General features: G+C 34.6%; 1 protein-coding gene across 48 annotated transcripts in view; it reads left to right on the forward strand.

Annotated features, from left to right (window-relative positions):
- RIMS1 (regulating synaptic membrane exocytosis 1) overlaps window positions 1-17,874 on the forward strand; it is a 461,317-nt gene that overhangs the window by 281,342 nt on the left and 162,101 nt on the right. For all 48 annotated transcript variants that reach the window (XM_021073077.1, XM_021073090.1, XM_021073092.1 and 45 more), the window contains 4 exons: window positions 10,245-10,312; window positions 11,164-11,274; window positions 13,010-13,109; window positions 16,927-17,050. In XM_021073077.1, coding sequence (XP_020928736.1) covers window positions 10,245-10,312; window positions 11,164-11,274; window positions 13,010-13,109; window positions 16,927-17,050 — 403 coding nt within the window. The remainder of the gene's footprint in view (window positions 1-10,244; window positions 10,313-11,163; window positions 11,275-13,009; window positions 13,110-16,926; window positions 17,051-17,874) is intronic.

Raw genomic sequence — 17,874 nt, forward strand, 5'->3', positions numbered from 1 at the left:
TCTTGTTCTTTGACAATGTGCATCGTCAGTGGTCCTGTGGCGTTCAACGCCAGAGAAACTTTCTTGTGATTGTGACTGTAAAATTATGAGTAAAGGTCTTTCCTTTGAAGAAATAAAGTCAAGAAGCTCAGATCTGTGATACTAGTTTTTGCCAGAAGAGAAGCCTTTTCCACTTACTTTCCATTTTTTGGCAAGATTCTCAAATAGGGTACGATAATTTGCTATAACCGAATGTTCTTGTTTAAGCTCCAGATAAGCTAACATCTGTACATCAGTTGTGCTTTAGTTATCTCTCATTGCATCAAAGATATTTTGAGGTTGAAGGATAGAAAAAAAAATCCATATTTTAATGAAGAGTTTACAGTAAATACATTAAATGATGTTTTGTGTATATTCATTTAATTTTAATTTCCACTTTCAAATCTACCTTCATACCAAAAGCGACTTGACGTTTCTTTCAAAATGTAAAAATATAGCCATATGCAATCAGTTAAAGACATGTACTAAAGATCAGCAAGAGAAAATAAGGGCAGATGTTTCACCTGTAGATTTAACCATAAACATCCTGACGCAGTAAAAGGTCATTAGTTTAAAATTTACAGCATCCTTAACATGAAAGTAAACCAGTTATTGAAGTGCACATGGTTTTGCCCTGATACACCAGAGAGACATTTCTTCTGTGTAGTTTCCTGGAGAAGATGGTCAGTAGCATAGGTGTGGTCTGCACGGTGATCTCTATAATATGATGACAGACAATACAGGAAAAGAAGTGGGGTGGAGAGGGGAAGGGAACTGTGCGGATAGTGTGCCTGGCTCTCTGCTGGCCTGGGTTCCTGCAAAGCTTGAGTTTAGAATAGCTAAATGGATTTACTGTATCTCCCTCACAGAGACCTTTCTCTCTGTATTATTGCTTTAAGTTAAACATTTCAGAAATTTCCAGGGACACTGTATTGGGTCGATTAGTGCAGCTGGGCGACTTTAGCGTCGTGGGTTTAAAGAGCCAGCACCTTGGGTAGAGGTTTCCTTGTAGTCCTGAATGGAACCCTATCCATCCTTCTCCAACTGCACTTGAGGCCAGCCAGGAAACCACACTGAGTGCTTTTAAGGCCAGCAAGATATCCTGAATTTTTAAAGGAACAGGTTTTGGAATGCGAGTTTAAGGGGAATATATTTTGAATTATTATATTTGAAATGTAATTCTGAACTCACTGACCCAAACCTTAAACACGGAGGGGCTTTCGAAGAGAATTCCTTTCCTGTGTCAGTAGGTGAGTCTCTGACCACCCTGAGCTGTGTTTGCTTTGTGATCCACAGCAGGTATGCTGTGCATATGTGTTTGTGAGCGGGCCTCTCTCCTTCCATTTGCTTTGTGCTTTCCTCACTTGCATTGTTCCTCCTGTCACCTGGAGTGGGAGCACAGTTGAAAGGCCAGGCCTCTGGACAGCCTGAGCACGTTGGCACTATGGCAGTGAGCATCTGGGCCAGTGAGATTGCAGTGTTTTGCAACCTGGTTTCTTGCAGCTAGCCTTTGAGATGTGTATGAGTATGAGCACTTCAGGTTTTTCTCTCAAATAATGTGGAGGCATAAAATGATGTCCAGATTTCTATGCCTAGTGTTTTCCCACTGCCATGCAGGGAATTTCCAACTTTAAAAAATCCATGCCATATATCTAGAAATCATTAGTTTGCATAGCCAAAATAAAAACAAAGACAAAGGAACAACAAAATTAAGAAGAAAAGAACAATAACTAAGTTATTTACAGTAATTTACTTGGCAGAAGGTCTGGGTTTAAAACATCTGTTTCTGTTACCAAAGCGGTTGCTAGAGTGAATTTGTTTTGTACTCTTTTGTAGCTTCACAATATATTTTTCAATGATAAGCAGTATCCACCCCTCATAAGTACATCTTGTTTTGTTCTGTGTACCCTTCAAATTCATCTTCGTCATCACTGGAGTATTACTCTTGTTATTTCTATCACTACAGCCAAGATAGTATATTGATGTCCCTATTTTTCATTTCCGTATCTTTGGGAAACTGATTGGACATGCAGGATCATTGCAGGTTATGCTGTTTTGCTAGTGAGTGTTGCCTGGGCATGAGGTCTGGTTCAAAACCGGTGTTTTCCTCTATCAGGGCTGTTTGCATCCAGAGCGCTTTCCTGTACTGTCTCCATTTGTGACTTTGCCCAGCACCACAGCTTCTTAAACCTGTGCTTAACACCCAGTCCCCAGACAATGAAAACAAATAAACCCCGGTTTTTTCCACAGGGTTTCCTGGCTGGTTATTCCAAGACTTTGCACGTGACAGCCGGTCTTCCCCGTGAATGGAGTACTCAGTGTCAAAGTGGAAGCCTGGTCAGTTGGAAAGTCGCAGTGAAACACCCCCTCCTGTGGGCAGCACCTCCCTGAGTCTGATTATAAAGGGTCCCCGTATTGGGAAAAAAGAAAGAAGGGTCCCTGAGATGGTTAATTTTGTGCTCTGCTTGCCGGGGTACTTTGCTGTTCTTTCTAATGTAGATTCTGGGGAAGGTATGGGTCAGTCACGAAGCCTGGAACCGTGTTTACATATGAAGTTCACACTTCTCTAAACCAAGACATGTGCACCTCCTTTTGCCCTGTCATCGATACCCTCAGACCTTTCTTCAGATACATTTTATTATTATTTACTATGGTTAATAAATGCAGTCTGCTCTAGATTTCCTGAAGACCATAAACATCCCTCTTTTATTATTCTGAGGCACAAAGGGGTGTTGTGTGTGTGTGTTTTCTGTTGTTGATGTTGTTCAAAAGTTTCAGAAATTTTAATTTACTGGCTTCTTTGGAGGCCTGTAGCATCAGGTCAATATAGAGGTCAAGGATACAGACATCACTAAGCATCATAGTACGGGGGGAGTATTTCTGAACCCTGAAACTTTATATAGTCTTAAAAGTGAAAACTTATGTAACATTTAAAAGTAGGAAAAAATCAAACTGATAACTAATGTTTATGATCTTAAATAGCTTTTTATTTCTCTATGTCTTTTAGCCTATTTAAAGTAAATCTACAGCATTTTTTGTGCTTTCCCAAATCCCCATCCTCCAGAATGACCCTATTACATTTAATTTTTTTCTTTCTTTTTTTTTGCTTCTTAGGGCCACATCCACGGCCTATGGAAGTCCCAGGCTAGGGGTCAAATCAGAACTACAGCTGCCAGCCTATACTATAGCCACAGCAACACAGGATCCAAGCCATATCTGTGAACTAAACCACAGCTCACGGCAGCACCAGATCCTTAACCCACTGAGTAAGGCCAGGGACCTAACCTGCCTCCTCATAGATAGTAGTTGGATTTATTTCCACTATGCCACAGTGAGAACTTCTACATCTTTAAGTTTATAATTTTTTTTTAGGACCATCAATATTGTTATTATTTATATTATTGTTAGGAATATAAGCTAACAAAAGAAATATTAGAAAGCTAGGAATTTTATAACCTATTCAAATATAAATATTAAAATACATTCATAACTAATGTGTGTACCAAATAATTTTAAGGCATAATACAGGCTGGTTTCAAAGAAAGATTTTCAGGGATACCTTGAGTCATCAGAAAAAAAATATGAAGGGATAAAATAGCTTACTTATTTCACGATATGGAAACTTTCAGTCACAAATATATTACTATACACCAGAATTGTTTTATTTGCCCACATAAAAATATGATCATATAAAGAATAAATGGCAGAATGCTTATTTTCAGATTAAAGATACATAGTGAAACCTGATCACATTCGTTACTTCAGGTGTTTTTGGTTAGGTCAATCTGTATACATCTCAAAGAATAGATAACATCTCCGTGAAAGTCACCGTTTTCTTCATACCTTAGGCTCCCACTGGCTTTGTGGAAATTAACGGGAAGAGGAAGCCAGAAATAATTGTTTCCTTCTGAACATTTGAGCATCTATTTTATACCAGGCCAATTAATAATTTTCATAAACAGTATGACTTTAACATTTTAACATTTCTCTAAGCCCATTTCAAGTCATCTTTTGGAAAGATTACTGATATTATGTGTATTTTAACTATGATTGCCCCTTCCTTATCAGTCTGATCTCCAGTACCATGATTTCATATTCTTAATCTCATCTATCTGATTAGAAAATAACATACATTTCTAAAGTTCATTATAATTTGTAAAACTGACATATCTCATTTAAGCCGCATGAAACTTTTGTGAGAAAGTGGTATCCACACCCCATTTTATAAAAGAGGGTAGAATTCTAGGATCGAAGGGTTGTTATCAAGATAACTTCCCTAAAAACGGAAGGGTTGGGATGAGTGAGAGAGAATTCTCCTTCCCAGATGAGCCGCCAGGCTTCTTTCCTGTGCCCTAAGATTATAAATCACAGAGACAGCACCACAGGCCTGCAGGCAAATATTTAATCTTTCTCTAGGAGTAATTCACCTCTGGAGGGTCTATTGAGTATAAATAATTTCTGAATGCAAACATCTTTGACATCTCATTAACTTAATAAATAATAGCTGATGCATTTACTTGAACTGTGAAATTTATATACCAGAGAGAGAGACAGTAGTATTGCGGTTTTAATGGTAGAAATAGACCACATTGGGAACAAATGGGAATTCTGAAAGTGAAATTTCTAAGGTGCATTTGGAGCACAGTCACTAATTTTAATGAATCCCTAATAGCCGGAGATAACTGTTCTTATAAGGAATGACACTTTGTATACGTGTCCTGAGCCTGTACCAGAAACTGGAATTTAAGTTACTGAAGAATTATGGAAGAGGTTTTTGCTGAAGACTGATAGGTCGGAGGTACTTCTAGCCCTACCTCAGGCCTGGCGTTCAGGGGACACAAATCTGCTACCTAATTATTTGCCATCGAATTGTGGAGTGGACAGGGGTGTTGAATGAAATCCTCAAGAAGTATTTGAGGGCCAATATTTTTACTATACTAGGAACTTTGACAGAAATTCAATCGTCAATGCCAATTTTTTGATCTTGCATCTGTACACATAGTATTTACTATTGTACAGATTGTATGGTTAATGATTAAAGTTAATAAGCATATTGCCCATTTTATTTTAAGGCCTAGATACTAAGTCCTGTTACATAGTATTTGTTTCTTATCCCCGACTGTTAAATTAACTGAGGTGAAATTAGGCTTTCTAGGGCTCTGCTGTATAGCAGTTATGGCTGACTGATTCCAGTTAGTTCCGTTACTAGATATAATCTAGGGGTGAGAGTGAACATGCCTTTGCAGGCATAGAACTCTCTAAAATGAACTTCAAAAATGGGAGAAAACTATTTCAAAATGGGATTTTCACGATATGAATCAGTAGTGAAGATGTTATCTCAGTCTTCGACTTTGCATTTTATTTCCTGCCTATGAAAAGAATATTCTTATAACGTATTAAACTGAATTAAAATATGTAAATATACACAATGAACTTCTTTGCAGAACAGATACTGACTCACAGACTTTGAAAAACTTACAGTTTCCAAAGGAGATCGTTCGGGGGGTGGGGAGATATGCTGGGGTTGTGGGATGGAAATCCTATTAAATTGGATTGTGATAATCATTGTACAACTATAAATGCAATAAATTCATTGAGTAATAAAAAATTTTACAAATCCAAAAAAAAATTAAAGATAGAATAAAATAAAAAATAAAATAAAATGTATAAATGTTTTTTATCACATTATAACCAAAGCAATATTCATTAACTTGTGTGCTGACCATAGTAATCAGTGTTAAAAATACCCTGCCTTGTCTCAAATTAAAAACTTGTTCTTAGAACTGAGTTTGCTTTTGTGTATGTTCTGCATAGAGACATATGATAAACATATTTTTGCTCAATATTATAATTTTTCTATGTACTGTGTGGTAGATAAAGTACCTTAGGACTCATCTAATTTTATGGCGTTTCAGCACATATCCTGCTAGAGAGGATAAACAAAAATAAAATAAGAAAAATTTAAAGAAGTGTAAGAAGCCTCTGGGAAGGATGATTCTTCTGATTTTGGGGTCCATGATTTTTGTAATTTTTTGTTGTTGTTGTTGTCTTTTAGGGCTGCACCCATGGCATATAGAGGTTCCCAGGCTAGGAGTTGAATCAGAGCTGTAGCCACCGGCCTACACCACAGCCACAGCAGGATGGGATCCAAGCCGCATCTGTGACCAATACCACAGCTCATGGCAATGCTGGATCGTTAACCCACTGAGCGAGACCAGGAATCGAACCTGGATCCTCATGGATGCTAGTCAGATTCATTTTGAGCCACGATGGGAACTCTGATTTTTGTAATTTTTTTGAATGGTGAAAATCTGTTCTATATAGGAAGAATATTTATTTTTTGAGATGACACATAGCAAAATTATGGATATGCGTTAGAAATTGTGCAGGGTTACTGTGAGTCAGTCGTGAAATTGGTTGAGTCCCATCTTTCATCATCATCCATTGTAATGATGTTTTTAATGCAGTGTATATTTCTTCTGGCAATGCAGAAGTCCTTATTTTCAAGTACTGTGGTTTGGTGTCAATAACCTTTCTTTTTCTTCTTGCATATTAGATATACATTCTATTTGGTCAAATGTAGCTGTTCTATAAATCATTAAGTAGATGTTTAATGTATGAAACCAGAGTTATGGTTTTCTCCTTATAATTTTAATATACACACTCAATCACACACCTATATTATTTGGAAGATATTTTGTTCATTGACTATGATTGGTCTTATTGGAATCTTTTGTGCTTTGACATTAGATATCATAAGGTACAAAAATTTAAATCGTAGTGATGCATGTTCATACATTGTTACTCTTACCATAATGACTGAGGTTTAGGAGAAGCTAATTGTCTTTACAGAAAGCTCATGTGTCATTAGCTGACTTTTAATTCATGCAATGAAAACAGTGTGTTTATTTACAAAGTTTAATTAACCTGCTTTTTCACAAAGGATGAAATTAAGGTCTGTTTTTAAAGTCTTCACAAAAAATAATGCTCAAATTATAACACTTCACTGGACTTGGATATTTTTGAACTTGAGCCATTTCAGTAGACTGAAGCATCTGATAGATTTCCTGGAGCTAAATTAATAATAGTAATAAATTTGCTCCTTTATAGTTCTATTGAATATTAGAAGCAAAACGCATTTGTATCAATTCCATTAGTAAATACCATGAATCTATCATTTTGTAGCTATGCCACCTGGCAATCGATATCTTTAATCACCTATTAAGGAAGGTAATCAAGTAAAATGTTTTATATTAATGAACTATTAGACTCTGAATATTTTAGGAGGAAGTTTTGTTGAGTGCCATTTATTCTATTAATAATAGAGAAATGTGTCTTATGAAGACAAATTAGAGTACTTTAAAAGTCAATAATATATTTAAAACAATAATTACAAGAAAAGAAGTTTCTTGTAAAAACTATGTATTTAGATTTTAGAATGTATTTTTTGTACACTTTTAAGCAAAAATGTTATATTTTAACTGGTGGTGAAATTAGTGCTAAGAAAACTGTGAAAAACTTTTCAGAATGTGAGAGAACTGTAATGGTGTACTAAAATATATGCAAACAATAGTGTATGCTGAAATATTTAATGTCTTTTTTTACATTTACATTAGTCATTTTTAGTAGATTTCTAGCACACTAGGTATTACCAAATTTAAAAAAAAAAACAGTTTTTAAAGCTGCAAATTCTATTCCATGCGTATGCAAACTCATGTAAGAATTAGTTCTGGCTGGATACCTGAATGGCCTGGCAAACTAAATATACCCCCCCCTTTCTTAAGCCAATTAATTAAGATCATTGTCCTAAAAAGCTTTTAAGTGATAGAATACCATTGCTTGAAAGCAGTGTTTTCATAAGAAAGTACACCCAGTTTTATTACCAAATTGTACCTGAAACATCAGCTCTTGGTTCTTTGCATTTGAGGTGCCCTTTCTGCACAGCAAACATTCACCAGATATGCACATCTAGATTTTCTCAGGAAAAGGTGAGTGAAGCAAGGTCGAAGCCCCTTTTGAGGATCTGAAGAATGGGCCAGAGAAGGATTCCCAGGGAGTTCAGTTTCTAAGACCTAAGTCAGTTCCTGAGCACAATGAACTGTTTCCTTGAAGCCTTTAAAATAGGAATGGTTTTTGTCATTTCTTTAACCTTAAGGACTTCTAAAGCAGCTTTCAACTTAATGACTAATTTTTCTCTTTCAAGCCCACAAGTATCTCAGTGGGTCTATTAATTTGTCACAGTATTTCAGAATGAATCAGCATTTAAGGAGTCATCAGGCCTAATTACTAGGTATGTGAAATTTTAGGGAAGAGCTTTACGAATTGCAGTAATCTTTTTGAATGATATTTGTAGCCACTACATAGTAATTTTAATTTTATCATTACTAGTTATTATAGTTTTTCTTGTGAGGTGTCATAATACTAAAAACAAAGCAACTTTAAAAATAAGAATATGAAGTTACACAAACAGTAAAAATAAAGGAGAAAAAAAAAGTTTACTTTTATAACTTTTATTCTATTCACTAAGGAGGTCCAGAAGAACATTAGGAATCTATAATCACCAAACCATGTACATACCTTTTAAAGTTTGTGCTTTTGAGAGGGAAGTGGACTCCATGTGGAGTAAATTTTAGCAGAATATAGTATCATAGAATATACTGCTGTTATCTATATGACATATTTGAAGAACATTTTAGTATTTATTATTGTAGTTATGACATTCTCTGACTTTTCTAAGATATTGTGTAAAGGAAAAGGGAAGCAGCTTCTAGGAAATTGAAGTGTATGGATTTTTTGTGCCTGCAGACTTAAAAAAATTTTTTTTTCATTTACTATCTTATTTTTTTTTGGTACTGCCTGCATTTACCATGCTTGTATCATCTACCTAAAATTCTCTTTGACCATCACAGAAGTCAGCCAAACATATTTTCCTGAGAGTGAGCTAGGTGTGTCACTGTTGGCAGGCATGCTTTACTCACTATTATTTATTTATTTAAAGTTTAGTTGATTTACAGTGTTGTGCCGATCTCTGCTACACAGCATGGTGACCCATTCATACACACACATACATATAACCTTTTTCTCATGCTGTCCTCCATCATGTTCTGTCGCAAAAGATTGGATCTAGTTCCCTGTGCTGTACAGTAGGGCCTCATTGCTTATCCATTCTAAATGTACTCACCTAACTTTTTTCTCTCTCAAAATCCATGAGGAGAACATCTTTCATTGAGTTAATCTGAACTTTAAAATGTAAAAGGTCATTTATTCTCACGTGGTTACCCGCTCTGGCCTTTCTTTTTATGCAAATGCTAACGGCACTGCTTCTTTCCATTATTATTTTTTCTTTTTTTCTCAGACGCTTTCTTTCACATTATATTTTTAAGCCAAAAAATCAAAAGTAAAGTTTTATAAATTTATGTCTACAAGGTTAGACTTTTTAAAGTCTTTTTTATGGCTTTATTAAAAATGAATAGTCAGTCATCTGTATGTACTCTTTTGCTGAAGTTATTCTTGATTTGTAATTTTTAATGCCATGTCCTGAAAATATGTGCCCAGTTGTTCAGCTGATAGAGACCAGAGAATAATTTTGAAAGATATGATGTAGTTCAGAAGAGTTGGGTATATGCCCAGGAGTGGGATTGCTGGGTCGTATGGTAGTTCTGTATCTAGTCACTTATGATGGAGCATGATGGAGGATAATGTGAGAAAAAGAATGTATATATGTATGTGTGACTGGGTCACCTTGTTGTACAGTAGAAAATTGACAGAACACTGTAAACCAGCTATAATGGAAAGAATAAAAAAATAATTTAAAATAAAAGAAAAGAAGAGTCAGAGAGGAGACAGAATATTTTAATACTTATCTCCATTCAGTGAATACAGTTTTAGCCAGTATCACCAGAGGATAGGAGGTGCATTGGCATGGGTAGCCCTTTGAGGGGGGCATGGGTGGATTAACCTAGTTCTTTCCATACTTATTCTGTGTTTCTAGACTGAGAGTAAAAGATAACCCTCCCATTGTATAAAGCGCATTTGTAACACACATTCATTCCGGGGATTCAGGTCACAGCCTTTGCAGTTCAGGTGTGTGTATCACTCTGAGATGTACACACTGGAGATGGTGACGTTCACAACCCCTTTACTTTGTAGATCGAAGAGGTAGTACTTAGGTGATGCATTCTCCACTTTAAAGCCATTACACTTTTTATTTTCTTCCTGTTCTACAGGTGACTTGGATTACTACTGGCTGGATCCTGCCACGTGGCATAGCCGGGAAACATCACCTATTAGTTCGGTAAGCCTAGGAAGGGAGATTTGGGGGTTCAGGGAGTAGGTGTGCCGCTCCTTGATCTTTGTCTGATATGTGACAGACAGCAATCTTTTTTTTTTTTTTTGGTCTTTTTGTCTTTTAAGGCTGCACCAGTGGCATATGGAGGTTCCCAGGCTAGGGGTCGAATAAGAGCTGTAGCCGCTGGCCTATGCCAGAGCCTCGGCAACTCAGGATCTGAGCCTCATCTGTGACCTGCTCCACAGCTCACAGCAACACCAGATCCTTAACCCACTGAGCGAGGCCAGGGATCGAACTGGTGTCCTCATGGATGCTATTTGGGTTCATTAACCACTGAGTCATGATGGAAACTCCACAGATAGTAATCTTATTCCGCTCCATTATACATGTTATGAGAGAAAATATTGATTTCATTTAAGACAGTACAGTTTTGAAGAAGAAAAACAGTTATCACTGGATGATAAATTTTAAAGTAAGTAAAAGCAAGTATTAAATAATGACTATAGGTAAGTCAGATATTATTTTATCATAATATCAACATTAACACCTCAAAATACAGAATTGGTTTTATTTATGTAAGCAGATACATTTAAAATTTTAAGTTAATTTCATGTTAGAGCATATTTTAGACATGTACTTAGTTGCTAACTACTTTTAGAACTATTTGGTATAGTAAGTGCCTATTGCAAATAAAATACAGCTGTAAATAAAAATTGTTTTAAGCCAAGGATAGAACCCACCAAAATAAAGCATTCCCTCTAGAGTGTCTTTAACTGAGGGACTACAACCAATAATAATGTGTTCATAGAAAAGAAAATAGCTGGTTTATCTTTTTAAACTTTCTTCATGTTTTATAGCATCCTGTAACGTGGCAACCATCTAAAGAGGGAGATCGATTAATTGGACGTGTTATTCTTAACAAGAGAACAACAATGCCCAAAGAATCAGGTGCATTACTGGGTCTGAAAGTGAGTATGCTGGTTTATAATATGTTTTAAAGGATGAAATATATTATTCATCAACAAAGTTTCTGACAATGATTTTTAAATGTCTTTCTCTCCTCTTCAGGTTCGTCTAGTGACTGTGTTTTGTTAACACAGTGATGTCTTATGGTATATTTAGTATTTTTATCTGGGTAATATTTTAAAATCATTTTGTTAAGAATAGCATATGGGTGTGTTAGGATACTTTAGGAAAACTAAAGAAATTTTCTCTGAATATAAAGTTCAAGGACAATTTTTACATTAAAATGGTTTTAATGGATGGTGGTAAAATTAAATACACATTATCTTAACAAGTAACATAAAATATCATTAAAGAGATTGTTTCCTAAGCACAGTAGAATTTATAGTAGTCCCAAAAGAGTAAAATATATCTTTTTAAAATGTTAATTGCCTAGAGTTCCCTTATGGCACAGTGGATTAAGTCGCTGGTATCGTCACTACAGTGGCTTGGGTTGCTGCTGTGGTGTGGGTTTGATCCCTGGCCCAAGAAGTTCTACGTGCCACAGGTGGTGGCTAAAATTATTTTAAAAAATATAAAATAAAAATGAAAATGTTAACTGACTTCTAACTGGTAATGATTTTAAAAAACTAACAAGTTACAAAGATTATGATTTTGGTTAAAAAAAGGTATATGCATATACACTCTGTTTTATTATGTGTATGCATGTGTATGTGTTGAATCACATGGTTTTATTTGCTTTCATAAACCTAAAACATTTAAAGGTGTTGCTTTAAAATTATTATTTACCAAGAAATCTCTATACTATCGTATTATAGTTGTGTGATGGTTTGACCTCTTCAAAACCCTTGATAATTAATCTAACTGAAAAAATGTGTTTAATTTAATGTCACCTTATTGATTATTATCATTAATTTCTCTTGCTATGAAATAATTCTGATCAGTGCCACTGCTGAGCATGTCCCTAAGAATATGGATCAACCTCAACTTTTGACAGTATCCTTCCTGTTTTTAATTATGCTTATTGAGCCCCTGCACTGGGAGAAATTAAACTTAGAAACTTTGAGATGTGTTTAATTTTAGTTATAGAGAAAGACCCAGATGAGTGTGTCAGTTATTCAGTAATATAATGCAAACTTGGAGAGTTAAATTGGATCCCATATGGATTTCAGATGAGGGAATCATTCATGTGCTCAGTAGCTGAGATCAACTTAAGCTGTAACTCTGGACCATGGTAAATACCTTCCCCAGAGGAGCCTGTTCTTGGTTTAATACCCAGTCTTTGTCTTAGACTGATATTCTACTGAAAATATACAAAAGATATCAAGATCTCATGTCACAGTGGCACATTATCTGAATCTAGAAATTCAAGTGCATTTGGAAGGTAAAGAAAAAGAGAACCCTTCCTAGAAAACAGTGTCCAGCACTTTCTGTGTGTGAATTGGGAAGACTGTTGTCTCAGGGCGTACGCTGTTCCTGGTGCCCTTCTGTGTTAGGTTAGGTTGAGAAGCCAGTACATAAACTTCCGTAGGACACATGTCATCTCATATGCTCTGAGATGCTGTTTCCTTGTCAGAACTCTGATGAAGGCTCCTTTAATCAAAAATTGGATCTCACTGCATTTTTATCCTTACACTCAATTCTAGACACATCACAAAAGCTGTGAGATTAATTCCTCAAACTAATAAACTTAACATTTCAGTGTGAATCTTAGGAACTTATAAATTTATAATTATCCAGGTTGTTGGAGGAAAAATGACTGACTTGGGACGCCTTGGTGCCTTCATCACCAAAGTAAAGAAGGGTAGCCTTGCAGATGTAGTTGGACACTTGAGAGCAGGTAAAGTTTATTTTTTAACATTTAAATAAGGTCTACTGTATGCATGAGTTGGTGGTTTTCAGTTTGGGGTAAGTTATATATAAGTCAATTAGGTGAACAACAAATTTTGATGCATGCATTTTTTTTTTCTGATATGGATACTTACTGATTATAATAATAGTTAACTATATATCAGTAGTAGTTTGGAGAGAATGAATGGGAATCTTTAATTTATGTGAAAATAAATAGATGCAAAATGCTGAAGGATTACTTATTTTCCTATGTGACTTCATAATGTTGATGCAAGAACCCAAAATAGTTTAGCTCATGCAAAAAAATAATATCACTGTTTAATCCTTTGTATTTTAAGCCATAGTAATTATTAAAGTTTTTCATAGTGGCCCCCAAACACTTATTTAGTACCAGTGTTTTTAATAAAATATAATCATAATCACATTTCTTACAGAGATTATGTAATAAAATATTTGTTTAAATGCAACATATATTATACTCCTGCAGACATGCTACTTCTTGGTATTTGGAAACTGACATTATGTTGCTTTGTAACCTTAACAAGACATAATAAAATAATTTAATGTATTTAGATATGCTATACTTAGTAGCAAAATACTTTAAGATCTATTTTTGATAAAATGTTTATTTTTCATTTTAGTCAAAATCGTATTAACATAATAACATGTTAATTATATTAACTGTTTCCACTTCACTGACTTCAGAGTTTAGTAGAAATATTTTGGTTAGAGTGTCTGCATATGCATTTGCCAGACAATTATAAAGAAAACAGGGTAGGCTGGACTGTAGCACTGAGGATTAATAACTCACAGCACATGGAAAGCGAACATTTCTAGACCATGTTTTCTGTTTTTATAACTATGGTTATAATTATCAGAACCATTAGAAAAATATTTTATGACTGTTAAGGACATTTTTATTGTAGTTGATTTCCAGGATATCAGTTCAAAATCATTTAGACTTTTTCTTTGATAGGGATGTGCTCTGCAGGTACCATGTGGGGAGAAAATCCATATGTTTAATGACTTAAAAATAACCCATGAATAGTATAAGAATCTCTTTCTGTCTACTCAAGTGTAAGATAACTTTAACTACAGAAATCCGAATTTGCAGATCAGATTATAAATATGATGCCCTTTGGTTTTTGTCTTTGTGTTTCTTAGTAGATGATTAAGAAAGTCTGTGAAGGGTTTTTTCTATATTATATATCCCTTAGTGATTAATTTCATTTATTTAACGCCCTTATGTGCATAGTCTGAGAACTTAAAATGTTAAAAGCTCAAATTAACTATAAGTCATCTAAATGTGCTTTTCACTTGAAGCAATTGGTATATTTGAAAAAAGTATTTTTAAAAATTAGACAATATTTTCTGTTCAAGTTACATTATTATTTAGGAACTATTTTCCTTCCCTTGGCATATAATCATTGGCTATCCAACTACAGTACTTTTTATTAGTGTGACCTTTGTTCAACATTGCAGCCTTGCTTTAATTCTGTCATAGCTTTTCCTACTGCTCTCGCCTTATGTCCGTGCCCCGCACCATTGTTTGACTTCATCATCAAACCGCACTCTCTTTTAAGATCCTTCAGTATCTCTCAGGCACCATCTGGACAGGTGAAAGCTCTGTATCTTGTCCCCTACTAACAATTCCAGCCACCCCCTTACCTCTCACCTCACCCCCAGCTGTGGCGATCCATTGGGGGTTACTGGCCAGTTGTTTCCACCTGCAGTTCCTGGCCAGTGGTTGCTTTTCTGCTCTTGTGCTGTCTGTTGAAGTCCTTTCCATCCTTCAAAACTTATCTAAAGTTGCCTTAATTCTAAAGTGTTTCCTGGTATCTCACCTGAGCAGTAGCTAATAACTACTCCTCTGACATTCCCTGGCTCTCCTTCTTTTCCTCAGATGAAACCTGTCATGGCATATAACATTTTATTGAAGATATTCATTTCTGTATGTCTCCTCCACCAAATTTAAGGGCAAGGGAAAGTCTCTTTTTTATCTCTGTATCCTCATCCTCTATATCCCTGCCTGAAAAGATTATTCATGTGTAAATAAATATTGTTAAAGAGACCACCTTCTAGTTTAAGAGTTATTGATTTGTTAATAAATACATGTATTAAGGTAATTTGATATTAAAAGTTATGCTTCCAGGTTGCTATCTATAAAAAGAAGAATTTTATAATGCAGTACTTTTGCAAAATGTTGATTGAAGCTCATTGCTGGGTAGTAAAGTTGATTTAATGGTTTGCATCCATCATTTTTAAAAAATGAAATATAACGTAATAGAATAGAAAATATCAGGGTAAGTACTGTTTTAGAAAATATCTTTTTTTTCATACACACATGCACACACACACATACACACATAAATATACATTCACATGATGTAAACTTTCTTTCCTTGGTCAATAAATTTAAAATACTCCTAATATATTTTGAACTTGTACCTTTTTTTTTTTTTATGTAGTGACGTGTATTCATTGCCTTTTTGAAAAACTCCTAGGTAACACCTTAGGTCGAATGTTCAGAAGTCATTTAACTATCGGTAGTAACTTTACTCTTTTGCTATACCAAAACAGCATTATATACTTATCAAATATTGCCATATTACTTTTGAATAAGCAAACACTTGGGGTTACTTTAAAATAATCCTAGCAAAAAGAAAATTTTCTACCTTTTTTTAAAGGCGTGGCTAAAAACTAAACAATTTTATATTGATTGTTAGCTTTAAAATTTATAATGATGATATTGATCCATTAGGTTGATGCACATTTGCCTAATGACTTAACTGTTGTAGACATCAAGAACAACAAAATAAGCTGAAACATAAAAAAAAAAAAAAATAAGACAACTCAAAGTATCACTGAGGATGGGATGTTTCGGCTGAGCCTGCCGTTGTCAGTCGGAGGGTACTGGGCAGAGACATCTGAGACCTAAAACTGCTCTAAGTGTTTATGAAAATATGTAATTTCTCCAAATGATCTTTGGTGAAAACTCTAGTTAACATAACAGGCTGTCAGCCCATGTGTTTTCACATTGTATTACTCTCCTCGATGAATCTTCAATTATTTAACAAACTAATAAGTCCTATGTTTTTAATTATTTTACACATATTTTCTAACTTTACTTTAATGCTAACAATATCTATTATGTATAGAATGTGTGTGTTATGAACATCTGGAAGTGGGTTAACTGTCACGCAACAGTTTTACATCTGCTTGCTTTGTAACTTTGCCATAGCTACCCGCGTTACCCTATGGGTATGAGTTCAAATCCTTTTCATGCATTTTTATTCTGTTGTGCATCTGGTGAAGGCAATGAAGCATGACTTGTAATTGGAAAATTCATGCTAACAAATGTTAATTGCTATTTCTACCAAAAGTAAAGCAGGATTTATGCAGCGTTTAATGATCTTTTACATATAGAGCTGCCTACATTTATTATATTGAGGGCATGCTGCTAATTATTATTTTTTAATGTTTCCAAATGAGCTGTGCTAATTCCATCCCATAGCATGAGATGATTTTTATATTATTTCTGGTATTTCTCAGAAGATAAAGGTAGTTTTGTATTGTACTGTTTCCAGTGACCAGTAACATTCTCTGGGGGAAAGAAAAAGAAAAAAAGAAAAAAGTGTTTAGAAGAACCATTTAGCGGACATTATATGGCAATCAATTTGCTTTTGAGAGCAGAGCCTAGACAAACTATTTGTATATGTTTTGCATTTCTTTGTTAAAAAAAAAAGAGAAAAGATAAAAATAAACAATATATAAGGTAAAAAAATACCCTTTTTTTTAAATTCAAGGGGATGAAGTTCTAGAATGGAATGGTAAACCCCTGCCGGGAGCTACAAATGAAGAAGTTTACAACATTATTTTAGAATCAAAATCAGAACCTCAAGTTGAAATTATTGTTTCAAGGCCTATTGGGTAAGGCTAAAAAAACTTACTTCTTAAGTTTAGTAAATTACATGTATTAGCAGGGTTTTAAAAAGAAGTTTATACATTCAAACAGTACATGTTAATATGGATAGTTTTTTCTTCAAATATGGGCATACATTTTAGATTTTTAAAATCTCTTAATTTTTAAACATAAATACTGAATTTTTTTCACTACGTTTTAGAAGCCCCACAGATTAACAATTGTAGTATCAAAAAATATTGCTGCATTTTTTAGAAGTGAACTATAAAGGAAAAACATTTTCTTTCAGTAGTAAAACTATTTATTTTTAGTAATTCTAAATTATTGTAGTTTTTCCTTTGAGGGAGTCACTAACACATTCACCTTATTGTGATATTTAAAATAGTAATGATTTCATATGTCTACATGAACTTTTTATTATTCTGCTAAGAAAGGAATATTTTTTCTGTATCTTAACCCATGGGTAGTTCCAAATTTTATCTAAAATCCGGCAAGTGTGAAATACTTTAACATTTTATTTGGCCGTAGTAATTGGTATGATGTTTTTAAAACTTCAATTTTCAGCATAGTTTAATTATCTGCAGCTAATGGGATATTTTCTCTATCTGTATATGGAGGTCCCAGGTTTCTCCTAACAAACCCGAAGTCCAGACGTTCATTTCTCCTGTCTAATTTTTTGGAAGGCATTTTGAACTATCTCGTTATGGTTGGCTTATTATTTGAATATATTTTTGGAAATATTCCCTTTTTCTGTATTCCCTAAAATATTATGGAGCCATAATTCAAGACTTTTTAAGTTGTAAAGTAGTAACCTTAAATTTTTGTTTTTCTC

This window comes from Sus scrofa, chromosome 1, assembly GCF_000003025.6.
Source record: "Sus scrofa isolate TJ Tabasco breed Duroc chromosome 1, Sscrofa11.1, whole genome shotgun sequence".
Lineage (NCBI taxonomy): Eukaryota > Metazoa > Chordata > Mammalia > Artiodactyla > Suidae > Sus > Sus scrofa.